The sequence below is a fragment of the Phaseolus vulgaris genome, chromosome 2 (genome assembly GCF_051622355.1).
Source record: "Phaseolus vulgaris cultivar YP4 chromosome 2, ASM5162235v1, whole genome shotgun sequence".
Lineage (NCBI taxonomy): Eukaryota > Viridiplantae > Streptophyta > Magnoliopsida > Fabales > Fabaceae > Phaseolus > Phaseolus vulgaris.
Window position 1 is genome coordinate 37,094,966 of NC_143499.1, and position 13,595 is coordinate 37,108,560.

Consider the following 13,595-nt stretch of genomic DNA (forward strand, 5'->3'; position numbering starts at 1 on the left):
GACGTGCAAGATTTGAGTGGGAATCCAAGTTGGAAGAAGAGATGTTAGTGTACTTGTCTACGACCAGTTTGCTCCGAGAAGAGAAGGATGGGCATACGTGGGGGAGTGAAGATGAAAGGTGTTTTTCAGTGAGTTCTGCATATGTGTGCTTGGCTAACCAAGGAAGAGGACCACGCCTTGGGGTGTTTAAACTTCTTTGGAAGGCTAAATCTTTCCCTAATGTGGTGACCACGGCATGGAGGGCCCTGACGGATAGTCTACCAACTAGAGAGAGGTTGAGCAAGAAAGGGGTGATGTTGAATAATCCCCTATGTGTCCTTTGTCAGACTAAGGTAGAATCCAGTCAACATCTTTTTATGGAATGTAAACATGCGCTGTGTGTATGGTCGATGTGCTTAAGATGGGTTGGTATAGTGCTTGTCCAACATAATGACATAAAGATCAACTTTGAGAGTTTCCACTTGTACCATGTTAATAATAAACAAAATTTGGTTTGGAGTGGGGTTTGGGTAGCAATTGTGAGGAGTATATGGGATCAAAGGAATGAGGTGGTGTTCAAGCAGGGAGTAGTAGATGCATATGAGATTTTCCAAAATGCCCAAATCAAAGCATGGTTATGGTTAAAACATAAATCAAACTTTTTCACTTACTCTTAGGTAGATTGGATCCTAAATCCAATGGTATGCATCACAAGCTTGAAGTAAGTGGGGCGGAAGGCAGCTACTTGGTGTGACGAAGGCAGGAGGTGGTGTAGGTGTATCTGGAGGGAGATGTTATCACAAGGAAGAGAGCTGACGTGAGAGGGATGATATGGTGAAGGAGCTCTCCTCTGCTGCAGTTGTACGATATCTGTGGAGTCATTGTATTCTGTTTTCTATGCAGGTGTGCGTAAGGATGGAATAGATTCTACGTTGGTTAGAGTAGTAAAATATGTGGAGCTATAAACTGGTGTAGCTGGAACTTGGTGGTGAATACATATGGGAGCCGAGTAGACGCAGAACAAGTTGGAGCTGCAGAAGAGGTCCCGATGATGCAGAGCTACGGTGGTAACAAGGATTCATCCTCCTTGCGACTTTGGATGCGGAAACTCTTCCTATGCCAAGGTTTTTGCTGATCATTACAGTGTTTCATGTTTGGGATAGCATCGCTGTAAGTTAGTTTAGTGCCATCAGGTTATGCTTTTTAGCAGGATGGGATTAAGAACCATTTTATTTTGTTGTTGTCTAGCTTTTATTGAAAACGTGGTGAAACCCACGTGTGTAGGGCCTTGCTGAGAGGTTCATCTGCTGCAGGTTTGGAAGCCTAAATTACATGGGAGCTCCACATGTGACGGATGGGTTGTTGTATAAGGGTTGGGACATCCCTGAAATGTTCCTATTAATTTATTTATTCTTTGCTGATAAAAAAAAAAATATTTGAAACAAAACTAAATTCACAAAACTCCTTATTTCTTTCTATGACTATCTTATATGTTTCTTAGATATTCCTTTTAAAACACTGTCTTCCACCTCGACCAAATCTACGGAGATTTCCTTAGCTGATATCACATCTTCAAGTAAATTAACTTCCTTCAGCTAGAACATCCCACTAAGTTGTATCTGTATTGTTATCAGAGTTGAATCTCCTTTCCTCTCTCAAACAACCCACAAGTTGTATCTCTATTGTCATATAATTCAATCACATTTTTAACGTGAGGCAACACGGAAGATATTCCAGCTACATTTTCTTTGGCTCTCGTTTATACACGTAAGTGAGAGTGAATATGCGGTTCCCTCAAACAATGCAGCGTACGTAAACTGTTATATATATTCATCATATATATTCAAAATCTACCCCAACATAGCACAGTGACACAACTGAAAAGTGTGTCTGCATTACAACATTAAAATGTATTTAGTATCGTACATGATCATGAGTAGCAATGTGTACTAAAAAGTTTGAGTCCCAGAGTCTTCACTGTAAGTCTGTGGCTCATTCAAACATGTCCACTCCTTTACTCTATCTCCAAAATCCTTGAAGCCAACTTCTGCATAGTCCTGGAACGGTGCAATAATTATATAAAATAACTTTTAAGATTAACTAAAATATATTTGCTTCATCTTAATTGATCATATTTTGTAATCTGTTTGGCTACAGATTAGCTTCGTGATCTGTGGATGTCACTGTATTGGTGTAGTGTTTTGTAAATTTTTTCATTGGTAGGTATATTTTATATAAGGATTGGGTTCATTTAATTTATTTCTTTTTATTGATAAAAGAAATCTTAGTTTATCCGCACGTCTTAATTTTTTTAAAAATATAAACATATTGTAAATCTTAAATTTATGCTAATATCCTTTAATATTGTTCTAGAAACGAAAAGGTGATTAGTCGTGGTAACTTTTTATTCAACGTAATTATTAAATTCTAAATCCCAAAAATATCTCATATGATTTTCTTCCACCATTTTATTTATAATGTTAAAAATACTCGTGATTCTAGTATTTCGAATTTGATAAAAATTAAAAATTAACTAGTACATTAGCAAAATATTTAATTTTAATTCATTCAATATTATTGATAAAACTATCTTAAAAACTTTTCCATGATTATGGTTGGATGATAATCGTTAATTTATAAAACTCATATTATTAGAATAGATTTTATTAGTGTAATGTTTAAATGAAAAAGAGGTTGTCAGAAAAATGTATTATTAAATTTTGAATACTGTAAATAAAACAATAAGCATTGATCAACATTCTTTATTTAATTCCTTCTACGTGCAAGCAACTTTTTCTTGTATAAAGAGCTCGATCCTACATACCGATAGCTATTAAAAATATTTATTTAACTGAGTTTTTCTTTATTAAATATGAAACAATGAAAAAAAAAATAGACATTGTCCACATCAGTTAAAATAATGTAAAAAAAATTTGGCGCTTAGGTAACCCACTATCTACACTTATCATGGAACTCACATTGGTACCTTATGTTTCAAATTCTCCCAGCAGAGCTGCATATATGAATTACAGAGACCTTGATATTGGGGTAAATAACAATGGCTACACAAGCTACACACAAGATAAATAATTTTTTAATTTATATTTTGTTAAACATGTACGATCAATTAAACTAATATTCACTACCAAGTAGTACAGTCAACTTAGTTATTTCTAAGTCGATCGACACAAATAGAATTCACTTAATATTAGACTATAATTCACTTAATATTAGACTATAATAGAGTAGGTTTAATCATTCTAAGTCGATGCTAATTATTTTAACATTCTTAACCAGTAAAAATATTTTATGTTAGTGTTAAATTAATGTTAATTTTGTCAATGCTAACTAATATAAATATTAAAATTAGTAAATGATGGAAGAAGTGTCTTCATGTGTGACAAAACTTGAATGATGGTGGCGAAAGCATATGAAAGAGGCATGCAAGGATCTCCTAAGAGATGTGGTATCTTTAAAGGTGCATGAGATGTATGATGAGTGATAGGTTAGGCCTAATCACTTGAAGGGTGAAGAATGAAGATCAAACGTCTATCCTAGGAAGAGTAGAAGACAAGAGTGTAATTGGCATAAATTTTGCAAAAATTCACTCATATGCTTAATTTTGCAAATACATGAACCAAGCTACTCATTATATAACAATTGAGGGCTGAAAATTCAAATGAGGGAAATTCAAATGAACTTTCCACCAAAACGTGGCGTCTAATGAAACACATGGGAGGGGTGTGACTAGTGTTGTACGCTCACCCCCTTTATGGGCTTTCTAAACCGACCTTGGTTAATTTAGAGGTTTTAGAAACCCTAAATTAACCTAGGTTGGTGTTTTAGGTGCCAAAATTAATTCTAAGAAAAAATACAAATAATTTCCTATTCTAATTAAATTCTACTCTACACTAGAGTTACGACATCCTTGATCATGTATTGGGAAGTTTCTCTGTTGTCAGTAGCCATATCCCAGTCTTCTTGGATCTTCTTGGCTGTAGCTCTAGTGGTAGGCCCGAATCTTCTCTTTGTTGGACTTGTATTTGAACTTGTCCTTAGACCTCTTCCATCAGTAAGGTTCGTATAAACCTAGTTGATGCTAATATTATTTATTGTCTATTTCTATTATTTATATTTATTAAGTTAGTGTAAGTTAGATCAACATTAATTTCTTTATTTTATTACTTATTTAAGTTAAGTCAACAATAGTATAATATATTTTTAATATTTATTTAAGTTAGTGTCAGTTAAAATGATGTTAATTCATATGTTATGAATTTATGTGTATTGGTAAAAATAAATATAAACCATGAATTATTTTTAATCAAAAGGCATTCATAATTTGAAAGTGAAGATCGTCCTCAACATATCATTCATAATTTCATTAGTTTTAAAAAATTACATAAAAAGAAAATAATGTAATATATTTAAGACACTGTAATAGTATATATTCTATAATAAAAGATTGAATAAACATAATAGTATATATTCTATAATAAAAGATTGAATAAACAGGAAGAACCATAATGTAGATTTTTTTTTCAAAATGGTATAGTTGATATGAAATTATCTTATGTTAATGAAAAAACACTGAATTGGAATAAATGCTTTCTCTTACACACAGAGGAGAAATTTTTCCCTATGATTTATTATAATAATGACAAAACTTAATTTTACGAAAAATTGATTCCTAAGAAGAATAAATGGAAGACTTGCATTTTTTGTTGTTTTATGTTTAATTATAGGTGAGAAAGATCTTTTTCCAGCATGATAACTTGTTAAGATTTCAACATCCAACATGTTCATGTAGAATCCACAACATAGTAATCTTGTTCCATTACATAACACAAATTTAGGGTCTATGTTTCACAAGAATGGTGCCCCTTTTATTAAGCTTTAAAATATGGGGTGGCAAGCCATCTAAAGCAATGGAGTGCAAATACTCTTGTTGGTATATATTATGTGTGTCTCCTTCAACCTCATCAAAAGACAATAAATGGTGTTGTTTTCCCGAATAATTATCAATAATCATGTCATTAATTTTTTTCAGCAACTTCATGTTTTGGAGTCAATACTCTCTTAACCATATAAAATGCAATCCATATATGAAATTGCAATTGAGGAAATGTTTCTTGTGTAAGTTTTTGTATTAAACTCACTCATTCCCATGGTATTGCTAGTTAATGGAGTATTTTCACCATTTTTTTATTAGCAAAGAATAAATAAAATAAAATGAGGCACTCAAGGGTGTCCCCAACCCTTATACAAATAATCCCAACACAAGCTTCTTATCACCCAACCAATTGGAGATCCAACAAACATTATGACACATCAACAACATTAACATACCATAATAAGATACAAGAGAACATCAATATACAATTACATCAACCCTCCAAAGGAACACATTCTCAAGACAAGACACAAAAGTCCAACAACTAAACTCAGTCTTTGTCAGTAAACAGAAGTAAACCAAACACCCAAGCGCCAAATCCATCAAGTCGACCCTACGATGAGGATATAGTAGTCAAAAATCCTGCACAAAACACACCACGTCTTCCAAATCTGGACAAATCATTGAACAAGAATCATCAAACATCAGTCTCTTAAATATCTCATATAACATAAAGGTTTCAAATACCAATCCGAGTAGGATAAATCAACTAATCTTTCCTTTACCAGAACCCAAGACCAAAATTGGAGTATTTTCACCATTTCATCAAGAATTGTAGGTTCAATCCCTTCTCCGATGTGCTTGAGATATTCTACAAAATTGTGATCTTGTAATGATCATATGTTTTGTTGTAAATGTAACACCTTTGTGTTACTTCATAAAGGAGATTTGACAATACATGCATAAATCATTTCTATCTTTGTACTCTTTTGAACGATTAACAATACTCAACAAAAATCTCCTCCTAATATTCTCACTTTTACCTCAAATGGAACATCACAACTAGAATCTCATTTAATGATCGATCTTATGTCTTCAAAGCATATCTGTTAGTCATGGGTGTTTCATCACAAATAATTGTTTTTGTTTCTCTTAATAGATTTGCAAGATCTAATTATTTGCTTATTGAACAAAAGGAACTAAAGAATGTGAAATTCGACAACTAGGTAACAATGTTGCTGCTATACTAGAGAAGTTTGTTGCTAAAATAATTTTTCCTTTACATTTGTAATATGCAATTTATGTACGGTAAAGGAATGTTTTACTAGTTCCTCTTAGTCCATCCAAAAAAAATATTTGAATTTGCTTATAATGGATTATATCTAAAATGGTATTAAAAGCAATCAAATGGTCAATGTTTAACACTACAAAAAAACTTGTATGTGGTGGCGGTTATTAAAAACCGCTACAGTTAGTTGTATAATACGACAACTTCATAACCGCCATAATTTTTCTTTAAAATGTGGCATGTAGAATCACCATAATTATCCTCTGAAATAAATGTTCTCCCGCATTTTGTTCCCTAAGTAACCTTCCTCTTTCCTAATGTTTTTTTTTTCGTATTTCATTTTTTCACTCTTAAATATACAACTTTGACTCTTTTTTCGTATTCGGCCCTCACTCACTGAATTTTCCCCTCTTTTGTATTCCCCTCGCTGAACCTTCTCACCGTAACACAACCTCTCTAACTAAACCTTCCTCTATTTTGTATTCCCCTCTCTTAGTGAACCCTTTTCATTGCAACTGTTCTCATTCTGTGCAACCCTTCTCTTCTCACTCTCATTAGAAATCCTTCACATTCTCAATCTCACTGAAAGCCTTTCATAGTCTCACCACAAACCCCTCTTCTCACTCTAAACGAAAACCCCTCTTCTCATTCTTACCAGAAACTCTTCTTCTCAATCTCATCGCAAAGTGTTCTCACTCTCACTGTTTTCAGCCTCATTGCAAACCATCTCACCCTCTCACTCTTCACACCGTAATTTTTTACCGCCATTGCCGTCGCAATCATTGGTTTGTTGTTGCAACAGGTACATCGTCGCAACGAATCTACTTTTTTGCAATGTTATGATTTTGAAATTGGATTGAATATATATTTGTTAAATACTGTTTGAGGTATGAGCTGAAATGCATTGAATATGATTTTGAAATTGGAGTAAATGTATATTGCTAATATAGTTTGAGGGATGGACTGAAATGCATTGAATATGATTTTTAAATTGGATTGAATATATATTGACAAATACAGTTTGAGGGATGTGCTGAAATGCATTGAATATGATTTTGAAATATTGGATTGAATATATATTGATAAATACAGCTTGAGGGATGGCCTTAAATGCATTTTTTTTATCAACAAAAGCCTGAAATGCATTGAATATATATTGTTAAAGTTTCGTGTAAATATCCTTATCTAAGGTTTGGGAGACTATAAAAGATGTTGTGTTGAGTGATATGAAAATAAAATGTTTTCAAGGATAAAATATAATTAAAGGGTTGACAACAGTTTATTTGTACCTTGTAATGCGATGAATGGGGTTGACTTTTGTTGAATCTTAAATGTAATAATAAAGTATAATGTTAAACTGATTATCTCTTTTCAGTCCTTAAGCATTTTGCTGTCCTTATGCATTTCCTTTTTCATAAATGTAATAATAAAACATGATGTTAAACTTCATATGTAAATGCTTCTAGTTATTATATATGGAGAAATTTTCACACCTAAATGCTTCTGATTATATAGGGAAATTACATATGAAAAAACTTCAACATGTATACGCTCCTAATCATTATATAAAAAAATAAAAATTCACACGTAAAAATTTCTACTTGACTATGACGTCATTGTCTACCAAAATATTCGTATATGAATAAAAAAATTGTATATAAATTCCAATTATATTCAAAATATATAAATGCGCCTAGTCATTAAAAAAATTATTATCATTAATATTATTCCTATTAATAATAATAACAATATTATTTATTATTAATTGTTATTATTATTGATAATAATAATCATAATAATAGTAAAATTATTATTATCATCATTAATAATAATAATAATTATAAAAAACTAAATTAATCAGTAATTTTTGTTATATATTTAGTTATAATATTTGTGTTCGATTCTACTCTAACAACACAGTAATATTAATAAAAATAAAAATATTAATAAAAATAATTGTAATAATAAAATTAGTTATAATCAAAATAATGATATTAATGTCCAATCATTGCCTAAACAGTTTATAAAATTTTAATACCTAATGATATTTGTTGATAATTTTTGAATGTTCTTTCCTCACAAATAACGTGGTATCTATATATTGTCAGAACAACTGGTCATTTATAATTCTCTCGGTGTGCTCTGGAAGTTTGTTTGCTGCAGATTTATTGCAGCTCAATAGAGGACGCAATGCTGCAGATGATGTGAAAGAATTAATTGCAGTAGGTGTTTCAACCACAACTGATGAAGTTCTTTTATATCACGAACATATGGATGGTGGCCTGATTGTGATTTTGGTTGAGTGATACAAGGTGCAATCTTGGTACACAGGAATAAAGCTGAAGATCTCGGCAGGAAGTAATTCTGGTTGCTGCTATAGGTAGTTGAGAGAGGTAGCACCAGTTATTAAGCTTTGGATGTGGAGGTTGTGTTGCAAGCCACTCGTTAAGGTAGTTGTCAAGTTGGTGGGAGGATTACGTTGGTTTTCTGGTGGTTTTGAAATCCTGTTTAGTGTTATTTGCACCAGTCCAACAGAATAATAGAAACAGAATGGAGGCTGGTGTAGGTTGTTTATTTATGCAGTAGTTTTTATTTTCCTCCTATTTTGGGGAGTTCTTTTTAGAGGTCTTAAAACATGATTGAGAGTGTGTAAAGGGTTAGGATATCCTTTTCTATCTCTCTTAATTTAATTTCATTCCTGATAAAAGAAAATGTAATATATAATTCAATAACATTTTTAACGTGACGCAAAACACGGAAGATATTCCAGCTACATTTTCTTTGGCTCTCGTCTATACACGTAAGTGAGAGAGTGACTATGCGGTTCCTACAAACCATGCATGCAACGTACGAGAAATCTCATATCTATTCAATCATATCTATTCAAAATCTACCCCCAACATAGCACAGTTACAAAACTGAAAAGTGTGTCTGAATTACAATATTAAAAGTATTTAGTCTCGTACATGATAATGAGTAGCAATGTGTACTAAAAATACTTATATGAACTAATTCTAGTATTTCGAATTTGATAGAAATTAAAAATTAACTAGTACATTAGGAAATACTTTAATTTTAATTCGTTCAATTTTATTGATAAAACTATCTTAAAAAAAATTCCGTCATTATGATTGGATGATAATCGTTAATTTATAAAATTCATATTACTAGAAAAGATTTCATTAGTGTAACATGTTTACATGAAAAAGGAAAACTTATCTTTTCACACTAAAACACACACTTTACAATTCTTTATAATAATATTTTTAATTAAAAAATAAAATAAAAATAATAAAAATATTAATATTTTAGGATGTTACATTTCACAACTCTTTATAATAATATAATAATATTTTAAATCAAAAAATAAAATAAAATAAAATAAAAATATTAATATATCACTTCTCAATAAAAAAAAGTTGTCAGAAAAATATATTATTAAATTTTGAATATGGTAAATAAAACAATAAGCATTGAACATCCCTTATTTAATTCCTTCTATGTGCAAGCAACTTTTTCTTGTATAAAAAAGTTCTAGTCTCTATACTTCTGCACTCAGGATGTTAACATAAAGGAAATAATCTCGGATGCTGATATGTTACCACTAAAAAAAATCTACTTCTCAAATTAATAAAATAATATTTTAATCATATTTAATTTATTTTTTTAATTTTAAATATTATATTATTATTATAAGATGACTTTTTTTATATATATTTTACTGTGTATGATGTGGAAGAAATCTTTCCCAACAACCTCATTCTTCAAATATATTTTTTTTTAATAAAACGTTATATTATAATAAAATAATAATTTATTGAAATATAAAGTAAATGTTCCAGTTAAGGATATCAAAGAATGAGTGGTCTAACATCAGACTCCAGACTACTATAAATTAGGGACTCCGCATTGCTCTTTCTCAAATTACAATTCTCATATCAACAACAAACCATACATAGAAATGAAGTATCTAAGCTCCTACTTTACCTTTGTTACTGCCATTGCACTCTTTTTTTCCTTTCAACCTTCTTCAGCAGATTCTCATGAAAACTTTGTTCGATGTCTTTACAATTATCCCCACATCACCAACACAATCTCCAATGTTGTTTACACCCAAACCAACTCTTCATACTCCTCTCTCCTAGATCATACCATTGAAAATCGTAGATTCTCCAACTCAAGCTCAAAACCCCTTGTCATTGTCACACCACTGGATGTTTCCCAAATTCAAGCCACTATAATCTGTTCCCAACGCCATGGCCTGCAGATTCGAACCCGAAGTGGAGGCCATGATTACGAGGGTCTCTCCTACGTTGCCCAGGTTCCATTTGTCCTCCTTGATCTCTCAAACCTTCGACAAATCGCAGTTAACGAAGAAAGCCGAACTGCATGGGTTCAATCTGGGGCAACCCTTGGTGAACTTTACTACAGCATTAACCAAAAAAGCAAAACGCTAGGGTTCCCAGCTGGTGTGTGCGCCAGTGTGGGCATTGGTGGCCACTTCAGTGGAGGTGGTTATGGACTCATGATGCGTAAGTACGGTATTGCTGCAGATAATGTCATAGATGCTCACATAATCGATGTGAATGGTAATCTTCTTGACAGACAAGCCATGGGTGAGGATCTGTTTTGGGCCATTAGAGGAGGTGGTGGAGCAAGCTTTGGAGTCATTGTGTCTTGGAAGGTAAAACTGGTTCCAGTTCCATCAACTGTGACAGTGTTCAATGTTTCAAGGACATTGGAAGAGAATGCAACCGAGATCATTCAAAAGTGGCAGCTTGTGGCCCATAAATTGGACGAACGCATAATGATTAGGGTGGACATAGCAAGGGTTAATTCAAGTCAACATGGAAAGCTAACAATACAAGCCAGTTTTGTGTCCTTGTTTCTGGGAGGAGTAGAAGAGCTTATTCCATTGATGCAAAACAACCTCCCAGAGTTGGGTTTGGACAGAAACGACTGTAAAGAGACGAGTTGGATTGGGTCAGCTATTTTCACCAATGCTGTGTTGATTGGATCTTCAGGGAATGAATCCCCCGAATCTATGCTCAACCAAACTCAAATTCGTTCTGGGTATTTCAAAGCAAAATCTGATTATGTGAAACAACCCATTCCTATTGAGGGATTACGAGGATTATGGCGTTTGCTTTGTGACGTTAAGGTTGAATATGCTCAACTTCAATTGGCTCCTTATGGGGGCATAATGAACGAGATTTCAGAGTCTGAAATTGCGTTCTCGCACAGATCTCAATACATTTTTCATATCGAATATGGGGTCACCTGGCAAGAGGAAGGGGACGAGATAGCACAAAGGCATATGGATTGGATTAGAAGACTCTATAAATATATGGAACCTTATGTTTCAAATTCTCCAAGAGCTGCATATATAAATTACAGAGACCTTGACATTGGGGTAAATAACAATGGTTTCACAAGCTACACCCAAGCCAGCATTTGGGGTTTGAAGTATTTCAATAATAATTTCAAGAGATTGGCTAGAGTGAAGACCAAGGTTGATCCTGAAAATTTTTTCAGGAACGAACAAAGCATTCCTATACTGTCGATGGAAGAATATTAAATTATTTTTAAACCATCTAGTATGTAAAATTCAAATAAAATAAATTTAATGAATGGTAAACCATCTAGTATCTACCATTCAAATAAAATATGTTGTTATGCTTTTAATATATGTTTTTTCTGAAGTAATTCAAATGTTTAGAATTATACCTAATAAGAAATATAACATTGACTTCACACCGCTTGCGTGACATTAATTTACTTTACAGACGTGACATTTGGTGAAGATGTGACACTGACTCTATATTATAATATATGACATAGTATACGCAAAATTGGTTACCCATGTGTGTAAGTAGTTAGTTATGTGACGTACGCAAAACTGGTTACCCAGCCATAGGTTCCTCCACATATACTGGCACACGCAAAACTGGTTACCCGTGTGTCTGTAAGTAGTTACTTATATGACGTTTATGGCTACTCACTCTTCATTGAAAAAAAATCTTTTTTTTAATAAAAATCATATATTACATCGGTTACATGGCTTAACCGGTGTAATAACCCTACTAGAACTGGTTACCCAACCACAGGTTCCTCCACATATACTAGCACACGCAAAACTGGTTACCCGTGTATATATAAGTGGTTACTTATGTGACGCACGCAAAACTGGTTACCCGTGTGTCTGTAAGTGATTACTTATATGTGACGTTTATGACCCACCCACTCTTTATGAAAAAAAATCAATTTTTTTTAATATAGGTCATATATTACATTGGTTAACCGATGTAATATGAGTCATTTTGAGTAAAAACAAATATATTACACCGGTTATTACTAATAACTAATGTAATATATTCTTTTTTACCCTAATTTGAAGTCCGCGCTGCTAATTCGCGCGCAATCTAACTCTGTCACGTCATTGCCACGTCTGCAACGTCAAATGTGTGTTAGTGTTAGAGGGTGTTAATATATCAAAACTCACTTAATAATAATGTTCACAAAAATGTCATCTTATTAGAGTATTATTGACAAAAGTGAAATATTATTATAGTTGAAGATTACTCTAAAATGATACATAAAACTTCTTATTTCTATGACTATCTTAAATGTTTCTTAGACATTCCTTTTAAAACACTGCCTCACCTCGACTAGATCTACGGAGATTTCCTTAGCTGATATTGCATCCTCAAATAAATTAACTTCCTTCAGCTAGAACATCCCACTAAGTTGTATCTGTATTGAATCTTCTTTCCTCTCTCAAACAACCCACAAGTTGTATCTGTATTGTCAGAACAGCTGTCATATAATTCAATCACATTTTTAACGTGAGGCAACACGGTAGACATTCCAGCTACATTTTTTTGGCGCTTACGTAACCCACTATCTAGACTTATTATGGATGTTGACATTAAACTCACATTGGTTAAAATATCTATATATACATTGGCGCATCTTGCTTAAAATAATATAAAAAGCAAGTTTGGCTCATGCAGTGATAAGTCTAGTCTCTGCACTTATGATGTGGACATAAAGGAAATAACCTCACTCTTCAAATATATATATATATATATATATATATATATATATATAATATAAAAAGCAAGTTTGGCTCATGCAGTGATAAGTCTAGTCTCTGCACTAATGATGTAGACATAAAGGAAATAACCTCACTCTTCAAATATATATATATATATATATATATATAATATAAAAAGCAAGTTTGGCTCATGCAGTGATAAGTCTAGTCTCTGCACTTATGATGTGGACATAAAGGAAATAACCTCACTCTTCAAATATATATATATATATATATATATATATATATATATATATATATATATAATAAAATAATAATTAATTGAAATATAAAGTAAATGTAGATTACAGTTATGGGTATCCAACATTAGACTCCAG

At 32.4% G+C, this 13,595-nt stretch overlaps 1 protein-coding gene across 1 annotated transcript; it reads left to right on the forward strand.

Moving 5' to 3' along the window:
• The first annotated feature begins 10,081 nt into the window (after window positions 1-10,081).
• LOC137811772 (tetrahydrocannabinolic acid synthase) lies at window positions 10,082-11,850 on the forward strand. Its single transcript, XM_068613605.2, has one exon. The coding sequence runs from the start codon at window positions 10,123-10,125 to the stop codon at window positions 11,737-11,739; it is 1,617 nt and encodes a 538-aa protein (XP_068469706.1). The 5' UTR covers window positions 10,082-10,122; the 3' UTR covers window positions 11,740-11,850.
• The last annotated feature ends 1,745 nt before the right edge of the window (window positions 11,851-13,595 follow it).